Source organism: Typopeltis vanoorti, chromosome 15, assembly GCF_054136105.1.
Source record: "Typopeltis vanoorti isolate ZY-2024b chromosome 15, IOZ_Tvanoo_1.0, whole genome shotgun sequence".
NCBI lineage: Eukaryota > Metazoa > Arthropoda > Arachnida > Uropygi > Thelyphonidae > Typopeltis > Typopeltis vanoorti.
In genome coordinates this window covers 64,432,433-64,457,695 of record NC_143563.1, presented here as the reverse complement: position 1 = coordinate 64,457,695, position 25,263 = coordinate 64,432,433, and the positions used below count along the sequence as shown (strand labels likewise).

At 34.9% G+C, this 25,263-nt stretch overlaps 1 protein-coding gene across 2 annotated transcripts in view; it reads left to right on the top strand.

Annotated features, from left to right (window-relative positions):
• The window catches only part of LOC150098824 (uncharacterized), a 174,602-nt gene that overhangs the window by 132,191 nt on the left and 17,148 nt on the right, over window positions 1-25,263 (top strand). For both annotated transcript variants that reach the window (XM_090405474.1, XM_090405473.1), the window contains exons 5-8: window positions 13,407-13,597; window positions 14,583-14,705; window positions 20,956-21,096; window positions 23,530-23,821. In XM_090405474.1, coding sequence (XP_090261600.1) covers window positions 13,407-13,597; window positions 14,583-14,705; window positions 20,956-21,096; window positions 23,530-23,821 — 747 coding nt within the window. The remainder of the gene's footprint in view (window positions 1-13,406; window positions 13,598-14,582; window positions 14,706-20,955; window positions 21,097-23,529; window positions 23,822-25,263) is intronic.

Below are 25,263 nucleotides of genomic sequence, written 5' to 3'. Positions count from 1 at the left end.
AGGGAGAGCCCCCCACCTCACAACTCTTCATTTCCACCAACTACAGCGAACCGTCACTACCATCCTCACCTACACCAATGCCATCTACTGCCCACCACCTCCACTAGTATTTATTGTATGTAACTTGCGTGTGTTCTTAAGGCCGATTTGTCTGTATGCTGGAAGAAAAGCCTACTACCTCCGTATGCGATCAGCTAACTCACCTTCAATTGAAAAAAAAAAAAAAACACATTCCTGTCGTCACGACAAGAATCAAACTTAGGTTTTTTCCAATCAAGGGGTGCAACGTACCGTCGTTCTTCCAATTTCATTACGGAGGAGCTTATATTTATATAAAATTTACTAATACAGATCATATACAATATGTATTAAAGTCTCTCTCTCTCTCTCTCTCTCTCTCTCTCTCTCTCTGGCACTTCCTTAAGTTTTTTTTTGTGCTGCAGACAAAGAGGAAAAAAAAACACGTGTGTTGCGTATCGTCTGCAGGAAGTTGGAATCTTTATTAGAGTCACGAACAACCGTATTCAACGGGATTTCGGAGTTCGAATAACAAAATATCCCCGCGGTATCGATGTGTGATAACAAAGGATGCAGTCCCCATTCGCTCTGCGGGTGTGACAAAACTAGCTGGACGATGCAAAAGGAAAGTCACTGTGAAGGCAGCTGGGTTCGGCCGACTATGAAATCGATCAAGAAGCCATCGATAACCCTACGTGTTCCGAGAACATCGGTGCTGCGATATCTGCAAACAGATCTGAGAGGGCTATCTATATGGACAGCTCAAGGGAACTCATTCGCTCGCATAAAACATTTCATCAAAGACGGAAGAAGATTTTGTGTGAAGGGGACGAATGTTTATACGAAGGACAAGTTTTGGTAGACCTTATTAATAAGCAAGCATGAAGTTGATGAAATGCATCACGTGCATTAAGAGGAATTTTTATTAAGGAATGGAAACTAGGTTACATTTAGTATTTCTTGAAAAGATGGATGATAGGAATTGTGCCCTAATTAGCACAGGTTTTAATCAATAAATATTTCTACCATGAACCTTTTTATTACTTTATTTGATAAAACATCTAAAAAGAAGTGCTTTTACTGGCTGGATTTGTATAGTCTCACAATATTACAATTCCTCTTTTTCTGTCGAAAAGAATACCAACATCCCTATCAGTATGGAAGATATTGTTTGATAAACTTGCAATATACATTCTGTTGATATTTGTTTGTTGTCCATTGGTTAATCCCCAGCACAATTCTGATTTTGAGTGCAAAGCGTCAAAATTGAAAGTGGAATGAAAATTGTGTACTTATGAGGAAGACCAGATTTTTAAAAAAATTAAAAAAAGTGCGCATTAAATAAGTAGTAACCGATATATTTATAGTCTCTACAATAAAGGTGTCTTTATCCATCAGTAGCCTTCGAACTCTGAAATTTCAGTCCACAATAACCACTGTCAGAGACATTTTCAACATGAAGCTTGACTAACATCTCTTCCTAAACAACGAAAATACTGGCTTTTGATATTCGAGAATATCTGTATTAAGAATCACAGAAGTGACTCGACTCAGCCAATAGAGACCACTCTTATTACAAGAATCGTTAGGAACAAAATTCGACCCAATGCAACTCAGGTTCTAAGTTGGATACTACCGTCTTCTACTTTTATTCGGCAGAGGTAACGCTTAAAAAAAAAAAAAACACGGCCTACTAAAATTGAAGCGTGAATCCCAGTTAATGAAAGAACCACAATACTTAGAAAACTGAGAAAAATACTACAAGTTTCTTCTTCTTTTCAGAAATCTTTACAGGTTGCATCGTTCAATCAGCTTCGACTGTATTTGGAGTATAGTTTTGTTCTGTTACGGAGGTGAAGTCCTTTGAAGAATTCAGCATAATAGGATGAAATGATCGGAGATAGTTTAGGGAGGGGATGTTCTCTTCAGACATTTTTACATGTCCCATCATTCAAATGATTTTAACCAAACTAGAATTCAGCTTTTTCTCTTCGTTTATATTCAACATCCCTTTGCAAACAATACTAGAAATCAGCGTCAACTTAGCTCATTTTTGTCTTAGTCAATAAAAATGTAAAATTCCCCTCTGAAATAGCATAAAAGTAGAAAATAATACCACTAATAAAAATAGTGAAGTAAAACTTCTCAACTGCAGTTAACCTGCTTTCTCAATACAATTTTCTCAACTTTCACTTTTTACATCTGAGATTTTATGTGTGTCTTCAGCACTCGCAGTTAAGCTTAATTCCTATGGGGAAAAAAAACCCAGCAAGCGAAAGATGCTTAAAAAACGAGTTTGTTCTGCTTCTTTTAAATGTCTTTCACATGCAAATTCTGAAACAGCGTATTATGCCAACTAAAAATTTCAATGAAGTTCTGCTCTCAATGCTAACATCTTCACCATGTAGGATATTTGATCATTACAGACAGATGGAAATCACATTTCTGAACATAACACTTAATTCTGTTTAGTTGTGAAAGTGATGCCTCCTTACATCCAAAAGGAAAAGTGAAGAAACACACAAATCACTCAAGTTCCCTCTGTGAATCTTCAAGGAGATGAGATCTAAATCGTCATATAATGATGATGCAAGGCCAATTTTCTCAATTGTGATATCTAATTTTAATTCGATCCTTCAAATGAGACAAGAAAATTAGGTTTCCTACTCCTAGGATATGTTTGTTTTAAACTTTCACTGTTGGAGGATGTTTTAAAGCATTTCAAGTGCCTTTTGAAACATTGCGCGACAGACACACTAATTCAATTCTCGTGTTGTACTCGTGTCCGCAGAACAGCAGCAGTAGCAGCTCCCCCGTACAAACACCATCTGTTTCTGAAGTGTCTTCTGAGAAAGTCTTTATTATAATCTGTTGAGCGTAAACCACTTGAAGAACGAGAGGTTGGGGGAAGGTGAAATGACGCCACACTCCACAGACGCTTATCGTCGCAGTTTCAAAAGAAGTTGTTAAAGGGAGCTTGGTGGTGGTGGATGTTTATAACTGGCAAGCAATAGCGTTGCTAACTGTCAAATGGCATTAAGCGAGATCATGCTGTCTTCCAGAGCATCCCTGGCGTGAAGACACGTCAGAGTACTTATGAAATGGATCGTTGAACAGAGAACTGCTGCAGGCACGCACACACACACACGTCAAAACCTTCGAGGAGATGTCTTGCAGATAATTTGTCGGAATTTTAATTTAATTACTTGTCTTTAAGATGTGTGAATAAGATGTATAAATTTTCTTTTAGAATAAACAGATATAAAAAGCCAGCTAATTAACTTTTATCCATTTTATGCACCTCATCATTTCGTCTTTTGAGGTTATAAACAAACTATTCGGAATGGTACACGTGTCTTTCAGTTTTCTAGTATATTTTTAATATGGAATTAGTTTAAAACTGAATTTAATTGAATATGGTTTTCATTAGTATATGAATTTCACCAGAAGGTATAACATCGACGCTGTGTTTACTACAAGTTGAAGTAGTTTCTTCGTATATTTTATATCAATCCTACATAAGAAAGCTTACAAGAAACCTATAGCATATTAGTCCCAAGCCTTGGGCAGAAGTAGCAAGGAACACTTATAAGCTATTATATCCAGGAACACTAGTGAGAAAGGGTATTCCAGAGAACAAAGTGAATGGAATAAAGAGAGCAGCCGTTAGATTTGTACGATGGGGGTTCTGGAATTCATGCCTCCTTATGATAGTTAACCAAGAAGAGATATTCCAGTGAAATTAAAAAAAAAAAAAAAAAAGAAGAAAAAAAGAAGATAGTTTGCTACTTTCTTTTCGTACACTGTTTGTCAACATAATCTCTTCCCTTGAAAAATTTGTCATGCGGTAGAAAATATGCATTGAAAGCGTCGCAGTACTATTATAAAACTCTTCCGCTTGTTTACAGAAGTATTTTCATCATCTCTGCATTGAATGTTTGTCATTTTCAGAATGAATACCGATGAGATTTCCCTCAGTTTAGGAAATAACTAGAAGACCGATGGAACCAAGTCCGGTGTGTAGGGAGAATGTTCCACAACTTCAAATCCCATTTCTTCGACAGCAGCTGAAGTGAACGAAGTTGTGCAATATCATCTCTACAACCTGGCCTTGCGTCCACCGAACTTCTGGTTATTTCCTAAATTGGAGATATCTCAAGAATAGACATATGTTCGTCATTTTTAGAAGGACGAAAGCAAAGCAAAGGTCAGAAAATGGTTCTGAGAAAAACCAGAAGAGTTTTGCTACGAAGGCCTTGAAAAACTCTTTTACGCAGTTTAGTAATCTTATTACCGACAGCATGAGGATCTGGATACCTACTTTTTTTTTGTCACTGTTATTTTGCACTCTTCTGCTAAATTATCACTGGAGAGTCATACTAATAGTATCCCCAGAACCCGCTACCGAAACAAGTTTCTGAGAGCTTCCTTTTACGTCTTATGTCTTCAACATAATCTACACATTTCATCACTTAATTATGCGTGCACCCATCTCTTTAAACGAATATAAGAATTTCTAGGCAGTCCTCACAGGCTGAAATAAATCAATTTTCCGAACTCACTTTTGCATTATTCATTTTATTTGCTTCAGCTGTTTAAAACCACCTTCCTTGTAAAATGCAATAAATCTTGTGCGTATCTCACTTTCAGAACACTCGTAGACCACTTACACATTTCATCACTTTATTATGAGTTCGCAGAATTTCCGTCCATCCCTTGAGATTGTGGGCAATCTCCTACTTTTACAAATCATTCATTTTGTCTGCATCCGTTGTTTAAAACCTCTTCATACGTATTTCCTAAAAAAAAAAAAAACATCTGCATAAATCCAAGTTCGACATGTTTCTCCTTGCTGTCTCTAGTATGTACATATTATGAATGAACTGAGGGTTGGAGAAAAGATTTTGAAATCAAATCCAAAGTTTCATTTTGAAAAATAACCATACCTTTCATTAAAGTAGAAGGGCGACACAATCTACATATTTGGGCTGCGATATCTTTGAAATCGCGGCCGAAGCAACTGGACTAAGAAGCCAGTTAATGTTTATTAACTGATTTGTGTTTTTCGGCCAGTTTCCCTGTCTTGATAGACGAGAAGCCCTTATAAAAAGTTTCTAGATAACAGGTTGGGGAAGGGATTCGATTCCCACCGTGGGAATTGAGATCTGTAAAAGCCTGCTCTGAATGAGCTTGTATAAAACTTATTTAGTTTATGACTTGTCTTTAAAAAAATAATAAAAATAAAAAATGGCTATTCTAGTGTAGAAATTAATGTAACAGAGTATATTTTCCAAAAATTCAATCTTGATTTTATTATTCCTCCTATTATTATTTATTGGCTTCTTATTCGAATGGTTCTCATACAAGGAAATGTTCTCCAACCAACCATGATACAGAACCGCTAATCACTTATGGAATTCCTATTGATTTATCACATCATTAAAAATGAGCGTCTTGGGCAAGTACATTTATTTCGTGGAAAGCAGAAGTTTGCATAATTTGCGAGCATGGATATATAACTCAAATTCCTGTAATGTGAGCTCACAAGCAGTGGACTCGTTTCATATAGACATTCCTATCCTATCCTAATTTTCGCGCAAGTGTAGACCTACACTTGATCGGAACAGAAATCCTACGGAATAGGTTAGTTACTCCTTATTCCTGAAGATGTCCTATGTCTGTAGAAGCGTGTGTTCACGGGGCCGGTTCGCCTGTTCTGGGGGACGAAAAACCCGAGTTTCCGGGTGAAAAAATCCCCTACCTCCGTATGAGACAGGCTAACTCACCTTTCGTCGAAAGAGACCACATAAAGGTTCCTCATGTCTTTCCGACCAAAGGGCTTCGTCTATACTGACTGAGCTACGGAGGCTCCCTATAGACATTACGATAGCCAATTCAAACAAAACGAAAACAATTAACCGAAACAACATACGGCAAAAATTTGGTTAATAGGTTGAGTAGGATTGGGAAGATTTGTAGTATCCGAGGACTAAATGGAGGTCATAAATAATAAAGCGTGTGTTGTGCTTTAATAATTCACTCCATCAAAATGTGCATCTGTGAAGTCATTTAAGTTCCTCTTCAAACTGAGAAAAATTACCATAAAAATCCTCGAGTTATTAAAACTTGCTTTGTTTTCACATTCAAAAGGTGGAGTGATGTCTGTTAATGATGCTAAATTGAGAATGTCCATTGACAAACAAAAACAGATAAAATGAGGTGCGGATTAAGGGACTCGTGCGTAAATTAACACAATCACTATCTGCCAGTTAAGTCAGGTGGATATCTCAGTGGAATTTCGCTCACTCTGCTTTGTTAATGCAGAAATTTCTGGTTATAGGCGAGCACGACTTGCTGCATACTTTTCAGCCCTGAACACCCAGCGAAAAACTCAAGTCGACGCCGTTGAAAGAAAGATTCGATGACATATTTTTTTAAAAAAATTGCAGGCCATGTTGCGATTGAAAGCACGTGATTTCTGCAAACGTTTTTCAAAAGAATGGTATGAACATGGATTGAGTCAAGTCACAAGGGATGAATCGCTTGATCTTCTTGCCAGCTTACATGTAAGTTTCAACTTATACATTAGCGCTAAATAGTAGCGCGCTGTCATTAGTAAATGGTGGTCGAGATTTATAATTCCTCAAATGTACTGCAATACATACATTCAAGTACTCCTGATTTATGTCAGGAATACTTTTCATTATACACATGTAGGTCGGAATGATGCAAGTAGAAACATCATTTTCCAAGTATGCGATGTTAGAAAGTTGAACTGCATTAAACACAAGTCCATAAAATGTATAAATATTCTAACACCTTTTATTCCAGACGAAAGTGGGCAGAGTTCTTTTAGCCCTAACTTTTTTTTTTTATTTTGAAAATGGGAAGGGAACCAATCTCTGCCCTTAGCTATCATTAATAGCTGAAGTACAAAGCTACCAAAGATGTCAAAGCCATCGGGGGGGGGGGGGAGAAGAGTACGCAAACAGCTGTCGCCATCTCGTGGCCATAAGAAGTATAGATTGTCGGAAATAGCAAGTTAAACAGTCTTCAGCTGTGAAGTTAAAATCCCAGTTTTCAAGAAGTGAAACCCTTACTTGTCTGTGTCCAAGATCGATTAACTCGGAAACCGGCTTGGTGGGGGGGGAGGGGTCCAAGGCTTCGGATAAAATTCCTCTACTCCGTTACCAGAATCAAACCTATAACCGCATTCCTCTGGCAATATAGCACTCTGGCCATTTACTGAGGGCTACTTGCACAGGAAATGACGCTAAAAGTACAAAATGAATAAATGACCGAATAAATGGAGTAAACATGAAATGTCTTGCCATTCCTAAGTTTTCTTGCCTGTTGGGAGCATTGAGCATCTTGTCCCACTCATCCGTACTGCTGATTTCTTAGACTGCCTAGAACACTTTGATATTTAATTTTTTTTTTTTTTTTAATTTGCACCTACTTTAATCAAGGCGGTTAATATCCTTTCAGCATAGCACACAAGCAGAATTAGAAATTTTGCTATGTTAGATTTCTACTCCAACGTAATGATTCTGTGTATTTTAAACTTGAAACATTATCTCACCCACAAGTTCGTTTCGTTAGCCATTATTAAACTGTTTGGTTATTTTTATGAACGGTCACAAAAGTGACCAGGTAAATCGACTGGATGGCGTGAACGTCAAACTGCAATAAATTTAGAAGAGAAGTAATAACGTATCAGACCTAATATAAGTTAGCGGCTGGACAGCTAGCTTGAGACATTTGCTAGTGCTCTCACTACCCATGTAGAATTTCACACGTCACCCTAGCTATTAAAAATGATAATAATATTCAGATCGTCATAACTTTAACCGACAGAATTGTAGTGAAGATTTTATTTGCTGCCGATGGTCAAAGTATATAGGTTGAGTCTGCGCAGATCTTTTATTTTTTTCTCTCTTACCCGGACAATTCTAGTTTTGACAGTCATTTAAAATTAATTGATGCAGTATCAATTTATTTTAAATGACTATTCACATTTTATTTTATTCGGAAGGATTTAAATGCTCCTGAAATTTAACGAATACTTGAAAATGTAATATGTTCATTAGGTGACGGATGCAGTTCTTTGTCCAGTGAGACCACGGCTACTGTTATTGGAAGGCTGAAATAGCTTGGGAAAAAAAAAAAAAAAAAAAAAAAAAAAGTACCATGTTAGGTTCTAGAGCAGGGTTTCTAGATTATATTTTTTTAAAAAATACACAAAACAAACCAAAAAAATTAATTTAAAAAATGATAAAATATCCTTAACCCATCCATGGTATCAATGCACTTTACAAAAAAAAAAACCTTTTGCGAAAAGTCGGGAAAAAAAAAAAATTAAAGGCGAGAATTAAAAATTTCTATAATTCAGTTATCAAATTGCTTTATGTATTTCATAGTATTTGGCTCTATACCGATAATATTTTTGTATTATAATAAAAATATGTGCTGTTAGAAATTATTAGTATTACTATATATGTGTGTATATATATATATATATATATATATATATATATATGTAACATTTCATCGAAATCCATTCAGTCAGAAAGGTTTTAATATATACGTATAGATACACTAAAAGACAACACAATGTAAATACATAAGTAACTCCTTCTTCCAAACGCCCGTAAGAAGACAAAAAAAAAAAAAAACTACGAACGTTTTCATTGATCATACGAAAAAAAAAAAAAAGCAGTCGATGGCGAAATCTAGTAGATTAACCTGTAAATCAAAATAAAGATTAATATGTCAAGTCCAATGTGAAGGTTTAACTTGCTTACTAACTTCCACGTATAGAAAAGGAACTCGTTGAAAAGGAACTGCCTACGCATTACGAAGATGTGAGTTCATTAACCGTCTTTTCATCTTTTATTGATTCTTGTCAACTTTGTTTTAAAAGCGAAAAAATTTCGCTTGTTACAAACTAGTGATGCCGAAACTAACAGTGTGTCGCAAGAAAACTCAAGGTACCTGAACAAGAAGAAGAAAAATAAGAAAAAATATATTACGGTTCCATTTAGACCAGGGGTTCCCAACCCTATGCCCGCGGGCACCATGGCGCCGGTCGACCAATTTGTGTACCCGCCGCTGTTCAACCGTGTGCCGTATAGTTTGAAATAATCACGCAACAATTCATGGCATGCTATATGACGCATGACGAGTATTAAACGCATACAATGTAAAGTAGACGCGCATTCGAAGTTGTTCACTCCAGTTTAAGAACTAGAATATCATCATATTCTCCTAATTATGAAGCACTGGCCAATGAAATGCAATGCCAGAGATCACACCAACTTACATACATATATTTAAATTTTTATATAATGTAAACTTTTAAGTAATAAAACATTTGATTATAATATAAACTTTGTATGTATTCATTTAACAAAAGAATTCAAAAAAATTGCTTGAAAAAATAGATGGTGCCCGTCGCCCTATCGGTATTTTAGAATGTGCTCTAGGAAACAAAAAGGTTGGGAACCCCTGATTTAGACGATTTAATTTAGATGCTGTTTTTCGGCCCCTGCCTCGCGATGAATTTTTATTGAAAATTGGTATTTTATATCCATATGAAAATTCGCCTGGTCATTTCAATTTTCGTTTTAATCAGACCATCTTAAAGGGCAAAACGTTTCGAAATGACACTCCACTCTGAGATGGATGGAATTAACTGAAATTTAGTAGCAAGATAACTAAAATAAAAACAACTGAAGCTATCTTATAGCACATATGTTAAAACTAACTTACTCCAGATCCAATTGAACTACTGTGATAAGAATGCTATTACAAAATAATCATGATTATCTCAGATCAATTTTCATACACTTGTTTAAATATGCAGCACCATGACTACTTAAATACAGAATGGAATCATTGAAAATGTTTCAAAAATGTTTATTTATAATCAGTATTTTTTGTTCTTCATGAAAAAAAAAAAAAACTAAGCAAAAATGGTGTTTGCTCCTTATACAAAAATTACCGAGAATAATTAATGGCCTATAAACGCCTAGAACTGCATTTAATAAATATATTAAATGCAGTTCTAGGCTGCTAATATAGACTAAAACTGCAACTATAAGTTTTTGTCAAGAACAACAGAAGAATTTGAGATTTCAATTATTTGCCTACTAAAATAAATGCATTAAAAAAAAGTAAACAACTTCACACATGGTGTGTTTAAACGGTATTCAATATTTTACGAAAATAAAGAATGCGAGTTCATTAAAATTCAACCCTATGTCACATTCCAAACGACACTGCTATATTTTTCTTATTTTAGAGGTTATGATAAAAGCAAAAACCAAATAAACTCCTGGACTCTATATTTAGAAATAATCGTTTTTCTCTTTGAATAACATACAAGGAGAGAAAAAAGGAAACAATTTGTGACTACGTTTCGTTGGTTTACAACATTTCTGAAATGTCATAAATGCAGCCTGGAGAATAAATATCGCCTGCTACCCTTAACGGCTGGAATCTGTGGAATTTGCAACAAATGAGTTTCTGTTGTCGTTTAACGTAAAAAGGGGGAAAAAATGAAAACAGTTATATTTATATTATTGGATGTACCTTAACAACGCAACGATATTTGCTACAAACTAGTTTAAAGAAAATGCAACAAATATAGTTGTCCGGAGACAAATATATTATGCAGTAAGAAAAATATTCCGAGATGATAAATAAATACATTTTTAGTATATTAATAAATATATTGCTTCGTAAATAAATAAAAAAAAACAAACAGATATGAGACAGCAAGATTAGTAATGAAATCGCATTACTAGTTGCATGAAGACAATTCACAATACAAAGCAATAATATATAAACTAAATATCGACAATAACGTGATTACATGTCAACGACGATAAATTGAACTGGAAACTTGCAGTGAATTGCGTTTTACATATTCTTTCGAGAAAGCATATATTGCAATATTCCATGACTATTGTCTGATGTAAAACATAAAAATATGCACAAAAAACATGATCAAGCAGTTCAGGTAACGTAACAAATAGAAATCATCTGAAATGGAATGCGCTGACATTAAAGAACGTGGCGATACGTAATATACCTAGGTAATACGAAATACGAAGTTCAATCACGACTTCGCTCAGGCTGAACAGAATTTAATGAACTACGGCATTTATGTTCTCTTCTAAAATTTCTCAGTCACCTCGAACTATAAAATGATGTGACTAATAAGAGTGTTGCGGATCGAAACTTGATGGCTGAATGAATTTATTTTAAAAATGGAAATCTGGGCCAAGGGGGGTTGCGCGCGCGCGCGTGTAATCGTGAGGAAGGTTCTCAGAAAAATAAAGCATTTTGTGACGGGAAGAAAATATATCTGGAACGCTGTTACAGGAAAGTCGACATATTTTCTTTAGGGGAAAAAAATCTGAATTTTGCAGGTTAAAAAGTGACAAGTTAATACGTTTTTTTTTAAATTCTTAAAAATCATTCGAAAAATTGATTATAAACAAGATATGATAATTTTTCGATATCGGGCTGCGGATACAATTGCTTATTATTACTGAAACTATACAATTATTTTCGAAATTAAACTTCATGTATTTATTATAAGAATTCCTTTAAAAAATTTAAATGTCTTTAAAAATCTGACACCTGCGATGGTAGGAAAGCGAGATCCGAGGCGCTGACCAACTAAATGAAAAGTTGAAAAAAGTTCCAGAAAAAAGAAATAGTGAAACATCGTTTAAATTGTAATGACCCCCTAGAACTCAAATTTCCTTTGAATTATTGCATTAAGGAGCATACATAAAGAATATTAATTTCGTAGCATAATTTTAGTATTGATTTCGAATTCCTATTCGAGATTCCAGGGAATCAGGAGGTGCAATATCTCAAAAAAACAAGAGGCTCTAAAACCCACTAATAGTAGAGAAAATTCCTAATTTATTTTAATCCTTTCTCCCTCTTTTTTTTTTTTTTTTTTTTTTAACTTCCCACACGGCAATGATATGCTATAGGACTTGCGGTCGGTCTCTGGTGCGAGTGGTAGAAGTATAATTTTTTTAACGTAGTTTTTAGGGCTGGATGTTTCACCAGAATCTAAAATTTATTTATGCGAGCGAGTTAAAACCACTGAGCCATCAAAAATCAAGTGGATAATTATTATAAATTTTGCTACTTATCTTTCTCAGTAATAAAATAGCTTTATTTGTTTAATCAGCGAGACGGATGTGACGTTATGCTATCATAGCAACAATCAGTTCTCCCTGGATATGTCAGATGACCAGAGTGCATTTATCGCTAACGAATGTTAGGACAGCTGCAAAATATTTCAGCTCAGGCTCACCAAACTTTAGTACAAATACAAAAATGTAACTCTAAAAAAATATGCCTTATAAAAACAATCGAACATTGTTTTTATAAAGGCAGTGACATGTATGTAAATACATGTCTTTGTTGTGTATTTACTATTGGATTCAGTTTCTACTCTAAAATGGTGTAATGCTGATCTAAGAGTATCAGCTCAATTCGATTTATTACATTTTTTGTTGCTAATACACTGCAAATTCTAAATGATTTTTACATTCTTCTTCTTCTTCTACTACGCGTTATTCCCGCTTCCCATGCAGGGTCCGCGTGTTACTTTAGATGCGACTTCTTGTTGGTACTACTCCCAACCGACCCGTCGCCTGGTCTGCCGCTGGGGGGGGGGGATATATTTTTGACTGTAGAGGCGTATGTTCATGGGGCCGGTTTGCCTGTTTGCGGGATGAAAAACGCCAGATAAACTGGCCGAAAAAACCCTACTGACCGCGCCCAAGACCGGCTAACTTGGCCTGAGGAAGATCCTCAAATTCCTCACGTCAACAACGGGAATCGAACCTGGGACACTCCTTCCCCAGGCATATGGTTGCGAAGCGCAAAGCCACTAGGCTAACCGCGCGGTTAAATGATTTTTACATTGATTAAATTAAATACAATTATGGGTATTATTTTATTTTTTTAAATAGTTATCGCTGAGCATACCCCCCCCCCCAAGTTCAAAAACTTGAAATTCGCAAGGATTCTGTTTATTCGATTTCTGTTTTCTCTGACCACTCTTATAACCCGCCCGCTGATTAAAAAAAAAAAAGGTACGGCATCATTTGAACTTGAACATAAAACGCTTATAAGTTATAGAGGGTATCTTACCACTAAGCTATGAACAATCTGCCTATTTCATTCTTAATGTTACCTGGTAGACTCAAACAGTCCCAATACTGTAGCCATGGGAACAACGTCATGTCGGTCTTGATACTAGTCAATCGATCAAAGATATTAAAGTATGTTTATGAAATATAAAATTTCAGTTGCCATATTATGCTTTACATGCAATATTTTTTATTTTTTAGCAAATCTACGACAGCAACCACCAGCGAGTAAACAGACTGCATCAGATGCAACACAACAACAAAGTTCACCACATCTCAAGTCGGATGTCTCCGATGGAGACTCAAAAGAGAAAGAACAGACTTCCGTCTTTCGGCATCGAGGGGAGTCTAAAAAAAATGTATTCGGATGGGAGAACCAGAAACGACAAGAGGTGAGAAAAGTCGCTTATCACTCTTTTTTTTTTCATTTAAAGCGTATAAACTGTGATAAAATTTTCAAAACTGTTAAATGCAATTCGTGAACACCTTTCAAGAAAATAAATTCATGAAAATATTCCTACTCTACTACCAAAGCTATAGTGCAACTGTTGCTGGATTCTGATCAAATTTTGGTCACTAAAATTTACTGAAACATTTCAACTTGGGTTTAAAACCGGAGTTGCGATGTGATCGCCTCCCCCCCCCCACACACACACACATTTCTAAGCTTCCTTATCTTAATATTAGGTTATTTAGCATAACAATTCGCTGATATTTGCTAAGACAGAGAATGTCAAAAAGTGTTTTATGTGCTGTTTTAAGGATACTTGTGACATAAGATTGAATGATATATGCACGTAAACACAAGAAAGATATTTAATTAACCAAATATTTCCAGACCGAAATATTTGGTTAATTAAATATCTTTCTTGTGTTTACGTGTATATATCATTAAGTGTTTTATGTGCCATAATAAAATCTAAAAACCACCATGGATTCAATATTAAGGCATCGTTGTCGAGTAATTTATGGTGTGTGTAGGGGGGGGGAATCATAATTGAGCAAGAAACTGATTTCTTTTAAGTAATTTCGCCGCCTATTTCTACGAGCCTCCAAATAGATATTCTAGGAATACTACTAATTTGTGCGTGAGAGAGAAACCAGCGAAATTAAAAATGGGTGGGGGAAAGAGAATTAAAGTATTAACCTGACCCTTACACTGTACTTTTTTTTTTTTTTATTTGAGAAGTACACCCGAGATACTTGCTCAATTAGTATTCCGAGGAAGGGGCTGTATGTACCGGACAATATCTAGATTAGTTTGTTTCACTAGGATTTTAAATAAATGCCTATAAAATTTCTAGTTTTAAGAAATCACTTTTTTTTTTATCCGTATTTCAATGCATTTCATTAACATAGTCTCGATTCACATTGTAGGACCGCTACGCAAAGTTCGCTGGAGTACAGTATTCCCCTGCAGATCTAGCTGATTACATTATCCGAACGGGAGATGAAGAGGGGGTTGCTTTGGCAGTTGAAGAGTTAGTTCGAGAAGGAATGGTGAGGTTTTTTTTTTTTTTTTTTTAAATTTATCAAATATCTGTTATTCATATTATTTTTGTAGTAGTATTGAAATATATTTCCGTCCTAGGAATAGACCAAAGGGTTTTCATGTGGGAGAAACTATGGCATTTGTTCCATAGATTTTTGCTCTGAAAATCACTATTTTACACTAATCCTATCAGATTCAAGTTGTTTAACGTATAGCTTTCTAAAATCACAGGAACAAATTTACGCATAAGCCTGACAAACTATACCTTAGGACCTTACATTACAAGGGGCCTCAGCTTGGTATCCAGTAGACGGGGCTTCTTAATACGAGTAGTTATATTAAATTATTCTATAGTTTATAGCATCTTACAGCACTATAATCTTAAATCTAGCTCTATAAAATCAATGACTGTTAGATGCATTGAATATTCCACTAAGAACTACCATCAAGTAATTATTATACTGGTTTATAATTCTTCCTTACTCTCCATAAGCGAGCCCAGTAAATGCATTATTTCAAAGATATCCCCCCCTTTTTTTTTCTTTCAAAATTTGAGGAAGTTTTTAAAACTGCAATTTTTATTACGAATATAATTATATTCCGTAACTCATTAAGCTCCGTTAATAAAATAATATTAATTCATGTATGATTTTTTGCGAAAGTAAAAAATAAAATGCATTGCTTTTAAGCGAGGCTTATTGGTTCCTGTCAGTTATGTAATGTATTTTTACTGAGATGTAAATGATATATTCATCTACTGAGTCATGTCTTTTTTTTTTTCTATGCAGACACCCATCTTCCTTCCTAATATACAACCCAATTCATTTCTTTCTTCGATTTCCGTACATGTTCAGATTGTCTCATTTTCTTTCTAAGAATCGTCTGCGTGCAGTCAACAGAAGCCAACAAGCAAACTCGTACTTGTAGCTCAATTTATCAATAGGCCTCGCTATCGAATTTCTTAGTATAGGCTTCGAAGCATTAATTTAACATCCAATGTTAAATTAATGCCATTTCCAATATAAGATAGTACCAATGAAAATAATGGCAGCGTGATAAACATCTTGATAACAATATCAATAATAACTGTAAACAACAAAAATAACTATGTTACTCGAATTATCTGTTACAGTAGTTCTCCGTAATGATGGCTGATAGTACTCACCATATCTATCGATCTTCCGTTTCCCTGTTTCTTTGCTTTATAACTCTCATGGGCAAGGCTTTGAAATACTTGATTACACTCACTGTGTTGACAACTTGTAACATGCAGGTGTGTATGACAGATGTTTTGGAGATTATGTCAAAGCGAGTGCGTTATTCTAAGTTAATATTAGTGACTGAAAATCGTATTCAATACAAAATTAAATTGAATTGTCTAGTTCAGGTAACCTTGAATCAAATGGGGAAAAAACCAGATACTTCCAAATACTGCAGCTTCGATTAGTTTACTAACATTTAAATTAAAAACGCTTTCTGAAAAACTTTTCACTTACGAATACATCCTGTCAATATCAAAGAAACAGCTAGAGGGAGCAGTTGCAGTGTTACAGCAGCACCACCACTTTAAATATCGAATTCTTCAAACAATTTATTTATTTATTTTTATGAAAATGTACGCAATAAAATAGCAGCATAATAAAAATCCTATACGAGATATTATGCTTACGATTACGAACTGTAATCGTACACTAATGTTCATAGTGTTTTCATTTTAATCACAATAAGGATTAATTTATTTTAAAATCTTTCAGAATTAAAAGTAATAAAAGGTATTTTTTTTCTTGGATTATTAATAGTCGTCTAATTTAAAAACGCCAACTAATACAGTAGAATAACGAAAACAAAATCATTTTAGGTTTTATGCTTTTATTTTTTATTCTTTTTTAATACTGAATAAATTATAGTGCAATGCTTGCTGATTTCAACCTTAGTTTCTCCAGGAAAAAACCCAGCTTACCTACGACAAAGATTTGCTTAGGTAGGATATAAAGTTCATCGCAGAGTGTGAGACCCCAACTCTGCATAATGGAAGTTGACTTGCCTTAAAAAAAAAAAAGCTCCATGTTTAGTTTCTAAAACAGGGTTTCTGGATTATCTAACCCTGATTTAATACTATCTATCTATAGTAACGTATTAAAGGTTTACAACCACTCTTGGGCTGAATTCTCATAAAGCAAAAATACTGTCCTTACTGTTGCTTTGAGAGGATTTCATATTCCAGATCAATAATGTTATACGATTAACTAACAAATGAATTGCTTATTTATAGGATCGCCTCGTAGTATATGATAGAAAGAAGTCAAGCAAGGATTTGTAGTCATGAAATAGTGGTTATATATTTTATCGATAGAAAAGAGCTTAATAGCTTGTGCACATCTTTTCACATGGTAATTGATATTTCCCGAACGAGATGATATCATTAACAAAATTTACATTTTGTGTACATTTGCTGAAAATAATGAAATTTTTCAGATATATGACTGTATGCAAAATATCTGGCACAACCAAATTCAGTCAATTTCATTAACGCAAATGTGACTTTGAAAATGTATCTAAGTTTACCAATAATAGCACTTCCAGATGAAAAAGGGGTTTTTTCCGCTGTGTTTTTCAACGTCTGGTAAAAGTTCCATCAGAATGCATCATTATCTTCTATTTAGGATGTTCATTTGCTAAGCATAAAAACCCCTACTATAGGATGTCCCAAAATTCACGCAAGAAGTAATTTTGATAGAAAACACAGGTTTTTAATTAAAAATTGTAATTTCTTATTAATTCATAAAGTATACAGTATAGGGTTATACATGAAATAGCATATCGGGTAAATGGCCTCCACGGCTTTGCTGGCACATACGCACTCTTTTGTCGAAATTTTCCATGACCGTTTTGCATAAATGTGGCTGAATTTCGTTGATACAGCGCTCAATTTCCTCCTTCAAGGCGTGGGTGGTCGTGGGCCTGTTGGCATAAGCCTTAGACTTCAAAAAAACCCAAAGAAAAAAGTCCAACGGCGTTAAGTCACATGATCTGGGCGGCCAATTCTGATCACTAAAACGGGAAATTACACGACCAGGAAATGACTCATGCAGTAATTGAATTGTTTCTCGGGCTGTATGGCATGTGGCACCATCTTGTTGAAACCACATGTAGTCCACATCCATATCTTGTAATTTAGGCACAATAAACTGGATTATCATGTCGCGATAGCGAGCAGTATTAACTGTTATTGCCTTACCAGACGCATTTTCGAAGAAGAATGGACCGATGATGCCTCCAGCCCAAAATCCGCACCAAACAGTGACACGTTGTGGATGCATTTGTTTCTCAACAATCACTGGTGGATTTTCTGAACTCCAAATGTGACAATTTTGTCGATTAACGAAGCCATCAAGATGAAAATGATCATCGCTGAAGATGATTTTGTTCGAAAAATAAGCATCCACTTGTTGTTATTCCATAATCCGTTCAACGAACTCTCTTCGCTGTGTGTGGTCAGTAGGCTTCAGTTCTTGAGTCAATTGAACTTTGTAAGCATAAAGATGCAAATCTTTCGTGAGAATACGCTGTAGAGAGCTTCTCGAAATGCCCAATTCAAGACCACGGTGCCGAATTGATGTTCCTGGACTCTCAGCAAACTCTCACGAACTGCTTCGATGTTTTCTGTTGAACGACTTGTTGAAGGACGGCCAGAGTGTATAAGATCACTAATTGATCCAGTTTCCTTGATTTTTTAAATTAATCTTTTCACAGTTGATGAAGTTAAATCACTATTCCGACCATATTTTGTACGAAAATTGCGAACTGTAGCTACCAAACCTTCATTATTTTTAAAATATTGCTCAACAATGAAAATGCGTTGTTCTTCCGTGTAGCGCTCCATTTTTAATAATCCTGACAGTTCAGGGTTATTAAAATCTTATCAGCTGTCACGCTGTCTTTTTTTTTTCTCGTTGGCAACACTTTACCGCACAAATGGAGCTAAATTTAAATCTTGCGTGAATTTTGGGACACCCTGTATAACAAATTAAGAGCCTATGATGACCACATATTGGAGCATCAGCCCACTCATAGTTCGTTTCAGTTTGTTTGTTTTCATAATGTGGTATGCTTATACTGCTTTTACTAGCAACAATTATTTGGTATATGATATGGTGAATTCTTAAAACTTAATACATTTCTTTAGTTTTGCTAAGTAGGACTGTAATTTTTTTATTAAGATTTTTAGTGTCCGATATCTTCAAAGTATAGGTAATCAATAGCCATTTGGGAAAAGCGTAATGGATCTCCCTAAACTGGCTATGGTTAAAATATGATTATAGAGAACCAATGCAGAAACAGTAGTTCAATGTACTCTTGTATAGTGATGCTCAGACAATTCTATTGTAAATGCGTACATTTTCAATAACGTCATCGGAATTTTTTGAACTGGAAAGATAAAAAAATAATACATTAAATATGATATATACTAACTATGGAGTCTCTTGTAATATTTTAATAACATTTAACATTAAAAATCTTTAATTTTTAAAGACATTTAATCTTTAAATGTGTTATATAACCAAATAAATATTACTGTTTCTATTCTGATAACCATCTTTATAAATATTTCTTATTGGTGACCTTTGAGCCTCCTTAGCTGAGTTGGTTTCGACGATGCTGTTTGGTTGGAAACAACTGGCTTCGAATCCCGTCTAGGATGGGAAGAACCTTCATCATGGCTTTTCAAATGAAGATGAGTGAGTCGGTCTCATACCGATGTCGCAGAATCTTTTCTTTCGAAAACTCAGGTTTTTTCATCCAGCAAATCACGCAAGCCAGCCAGAGGAACGCACACAATTTACAGACTTAGGACACTAAGGGAATAACAATTAATCTGCGTATCCTCCCGAATCGGAGTTCGAGAGCCTGCATGAGTGGGATCTATGCAAAAGGGTAAAACAGGAAGGAAAACCGGAAGTGACCCACGATGATGAGTTTCCACAAATCAATTTCATATGATCAGAAGAGGACATAAGAACTCGTTATAGACCACCGTTTCAATGTTTTAGATAAGTGAGTAACTTCATGTGCAAAGTTGTTCAAGTTTTTTCTAAATGTAATTTAGAAAATTCATACACTATCCCTTACACGGATAATGTATGAGATTTTGAGACACTATCTACCTTTCCTAAATAAGCCAGCTTGGTTGGTCGAGTGGTTAGCGTATCCTCTCTCCAGCCAAAAGGCTGCGGGTTCGAATCTTGCCATGGGTATGGATGTTTGTGATGTCTGTGAAAATATCTGTAGTGGTGGGCGGTAGATGGCGTTGGTGTAGATGATGATGGTAGTTGCGGTTTGTTGTAGTTGGTGGACACCAAGAGTTGTAGAGTAGGTGCTCTCCCTCGATGAGTCTTTGGACTCCTTGGAGGTGTCATGTAATAATAATAATAAAAAATGAAGACTTTGCCATCAACTGACACTTCTTTTGTTATATCGTGCTTCTGTAGCCTCGTAGTAACTTCCATGATTCCATGGTGGTAGAATAATTCAATTCTGGTTGCTAACTAAAGGGAATTTTTTCTAGGCAAGAAACAGCGCTTTCTCTCTACAAACTTCGATTTTCAACCCCACAACTCAGAATGATCGACCGTTGAATTCACATTATTTCAGACAATAATGCCAATTAGGAACGCGAGATGGCAGCAGTTGACTGCTGTCTGGTCATCCATATATTTATAAATTGAAAGGGGTGAACTCAACTTTAGTGGCGAGTAAGTGTGGAGCCAAATTCTTACCGATTTGAGAAATTGGTGCTAAAAGTGTTCCTACTCCCTTTTGGGAATGAAAAGGCATTGAAAAAAAAATTTTTTTTTAAATTAATATTTCCTGTTATTACCACCCTACTTATTTAAAAAATCTCTTCTTCTATAAGAAAATAGTAAATTGAAAAGTCATATTCAAAAAAAATAAAATAAAATAATAAATAAATAAAATCAACACTAAACAATAAACAGGGATCTGCTTTAAACAGAGAGAGCTGGGCAATCTCAAAATACTTAGCAAGACAAAATATTTAAATACCGATGAAAGTAAAGACAATAATCACATTATGGGAATAAGACCATGGTAATTACTTGTAATTTGCGGTATTTGTTTTTGTATGAGGCTCTGGTTATTTCACACTTTAATTATGATATAATTATTAAAATGTCCCATACACCAACTATGAAACTGTATTTTACTAAGTCATTTTTACGTATCATGCTTACCGTACAGATGGGGAGGACAGATGCTATTAACTACCTGCAAGATGTAAAAGAAACTTTAATGTATCTTAAAGAACAATATGAACAGGAGAGACGCCTATCTGAAATGCAAAAGCAGTCACTTACTAGACCGCAAAATCTACCGAGTGAGGTGAGTAGATTAATATTGTTTAATGTTTTGAAAATTTCATGTTTTAGATCTGCGTTCTAGATTTTCTTAAAAAGCAACAGTCTTTAATCTCGCTCTTAATATTTAAATAGATAAATACTGCCGAGAGAGAATGAATAATATAATAATAAAAACTGACGACACTTCTTGTTTACTTTACTATTAATAATGCCTGGTAGCTGGTGAAAATTTGTAGCACCCTTTACTTTCTGAATATATGGTATTTTATTCATTTAAATTTTGCTGTGTCATTTATCCCGAGTTAAAAAAAATTTTTTTTTTTCGTTTCCGGAAGTCAGATTAATGCGCAATGCGCCATTATGGGAAAGTTGTGCCATCTAACGGTTAGAAATTTTTTGGTTTATAAATTAATGTCTATTTCAGTTTGGGTATTGGAGTTTATTTTTGTTTGGACAGATAGAGAGCTGAATACTATAATTAATGAGCTGAATTATAATCCATATTACCGATGATTACCGGAGATTTTTATTAACTTCGAGATAATGGTCTCATCTTATATGCAGACTTGTTTTCTATTATTGCAATGTTGATCGTTCGGCGATTTGCTTCCAAAGTATAGCTGTTTAGTAAGTATTTAACGGCTTTTACATTAGCGCTTTAATTTTCCGGATGAAGAATAACAGATAGTGAAACGCGCTACGCCATTATAAATGAAGAAATGCGATAACATTAAAAAAAAAAAAGTGTGTGTGTGTGCATCGATGAACGATAAATCGCTGCATTGAAAGTAAAAGCGAATAGGTTGAAAGTAAAAGTAGATAGTGAACTTATGAAGCTACGCGCTAATTTAGCTAATATTTTACTCTGTGGAGACATGTGGGGAAAAAATATCAAGAATCGATTAACAAAAATAAATAAACTGATTTATTTATAGTAATCATGATATGATAATAATATTATTATCAACTAAACTAACTAATCTAATATTAATACGGTTTTTTTTTCACAAGGAATTTTATATTGCTCATTACATTTGATAAACAAATTCAGATTCAAGAAACATTTTTTACCTTCTTACTGAACTACATATGCAGATACCATCTTTGTATTAAATTATATTTTCATAAAAAAAAAATTTCAGAATAATTTTGTCGCATGCAACCATCTTATTGTTTTTCAACTATCTGACAACGAAACTTAATTAGGTTGGGAAGCAATATATATATAACAATCTTAATCTAGTTGTATGCGAAGGTTTCTGTGGTTTATCAGTTCATAAGAAAGATTCCGGTAATTGGACCACAGATCCTCAAAAAAAAAAAAAAATGGTTATGAACCGAAGACTATCAAAAAAATCCTGAACACACCTCCTGCAATTATCTCACAAAAGCAAGATTTCAAGAACGCAATCACACTTCCATACATCAAGAATGTTACAGACAAAATGGTCAAATTACTAAACAAACATAACATCAAAGTGGCTTTTCTACCGCTGGAAAAAAATTCAAGATTTCTACATCCCTCAAAACCTCCACACCATCCTTTAAAAAAACCAGGTGTATATAAAATTCATTGTTCCTGTGGCATCTGCTATGTAGGCCAGACGAGAAGATCAGGGGAAATTCGCATAAACGAACACCAAAAAGACGTTAAAAAAAGAAGAGAACACAAATCAGGCTTAGCGTACCATACAACTTCCACCTGCCATAACGTACTCTGGCAAAAAACAAACATGTCTTACATTGAAAAAAAATGGCTTCATGAGGAAATTTAAAGAAGCTACAAACATGCTTAGAATTCCGACGCAATGCAACAAAAACCAGGGCCTAATTCTACACCAAGTTTGGTCAGCATTGATAAAAAAAATATACCCAAACCTCGGTGAACGTGAACAACAGAACGTGATAGCATCCATCATTGTTCAAACTTAGCATTGCAATGAATCTACATTCGAATATTCAATTTAATGAACAGTTAGACAACTATAAGTATTTTGAGTAATTTCTCATTTCGTGTGTTTCAACTTTTAGTTACCTTTGACCCCTGAAGATGTAAGTCATACGACTTACGAAACTTGTCGGGTTGTTTTTTATTTTTTATTGTTATTTATCGTAATAAACATGTGGTCCAATTACCGGAATCTTTCTTATGAATCTTAATCTAATTAAAATTTTCATAATTTAAAAACTTAATTTAAAATTAAGGTTTTAAGTAACTAATCCTAATTACCGATTATAGTCACTATTTTCCCCCACACATAATTTTAAAATTTGCCTTTTAAAACGCACAATGCGAATACTGTGGCCTTTCAATTTCTGGCATCGCTCCAGTGATAGCGGTTACTATAGGAAATTCGAAAAAAGGTTTGAATTATGCCAGACGAACTTCGCTGTTTGCTTCAAATTTATAGAATTTCAAAAACTATATAATAACTCTATTTTTTTTTACTTCCAGAGACCATTGCTTGCTACTCAAAGTTTGCCATCACTTCCTGAAAGTCAAAAACGCACGTCGGCAGTCATGGATCCCAAAATACCATCCCCACTTGCCACTCCCCAAGGTAAACAGCTCGATTTGACAACGGCTTCAGTGAAAGACTCCAAACGTGATGATTTAGATGACCAACGAAATGAAATCGCCATGCTCGAAAAGCTAAAAGAAGCTAATAATTTTTATGATCAATATACGCTAGAAGAAGTGATCTATCAGCTAGCCAAAGACATGTTTACACAAAGTATGGTTCGAGGCAAGTATTACAATTACTTTGTGCACTATTGACAGTAAATTTTATGACTTGTAAATTGTAGTTAATGGATAGTTTAATGATCAGATTAGTAACACAATGCATTGCCTATCTTTTGAATCCTGCGCTCAGTAAAATACATTTCCAACCTTTTTTTTTTAAAAAAAAAAAAAAAAAAAAGAGTTTAAAACAATGCGTTTTTCCCACTACATTATTGAAAAAAAAAAAAAAAGAGAAAAGAATTTAGCTACTCACAGGTAAACAAGCTCTATGTTTAGTATTCTGACTCTAAAACGAAATCTTATGAACAGAATCAGTAATGAGAGATTATGGGATTGTGTGACACAATATAGGAAGCGCTATTCAAGAAATGGCGTCAACAATTCAAACAAACGACAAACGTGGCAAAAAAGCAAATGACTTGTTTGTTTATTTTTTTTTCAGTAACCACAGAAACATTATTCATTGCAATGCTGAGATGCTACGTAATGACGCCAAAAAGCTGTTAAAAGCACATTTTAGGAAATCTTAATTAGAAACTGGAAAAATAACAGCATTTGGAGGGAAATTTTTAAAAAATCGCTCTTCAAAACATCTGTTCAATTTGAAATAGATTGACTCTAATCTAAATTCTTCTTTCTTTTTACGTATTAGGCGTAGTGGCCTGTTAAGGAGTTGTTCTTAGCCCTTTCAAACCATAGCCGTCTCGCGGATAAGGTGGTTATGCGTGTGTTAACGGGGTCGGTTTGCCTGTTCTGGGGAACGAAAAACCCGAGTTTCCTGGTGAAAAAACCCTACTGACTAATTCACCTTTCGTCGAAAGAGACCAGATAAAGTTCCTCACCTCGCTGACGAGAATCGAACCTGGGTCTTTCCGACCAAAGGGCTTCGTCTATATCGACTGAGCTACGGAAGCTCGCTAATCTAAATTATTACTTGAAAATATAAATTGATTTATATTTATGTGAAACCGATGTAGCGATATTACAATATGACTTGAATAAACTAACATTGTGGGCAAAAGATAATAAGTTTTTTTCCGTCTTTAATGGGGCAAATGTAAAGTCATTCACACTGGATTAAAAAAGCTTTAATCTACATATTCTATTGATGGAGTTTCACTGCTGGAAAATGATGAGGTCAGGGATCCAGGAGTATTGTCTTAATTGCGCGTGTTCTCTGGTCGATTTGTCTTTTGCGAAACACTGACTTACCTTCGTTAAAAAAAAAAAAAATCCATTTAAAGGTTCTGCGTCCTAGTGGAATTTAGATTTAGGTTTTTCGAACAGAAGTACAAATGTCGCGTCGTTCTCACCACTGCACTAAGGCCCTTCGGTTATAAAACTGGAAAACATTCATCACATCTCCGAAAAGATTAAACCCGGTTCTTTCCAGCAAAAGGCAGTCGAAGAATGGAGCCCACTTGAAAAGGCTTGGATTTTCGA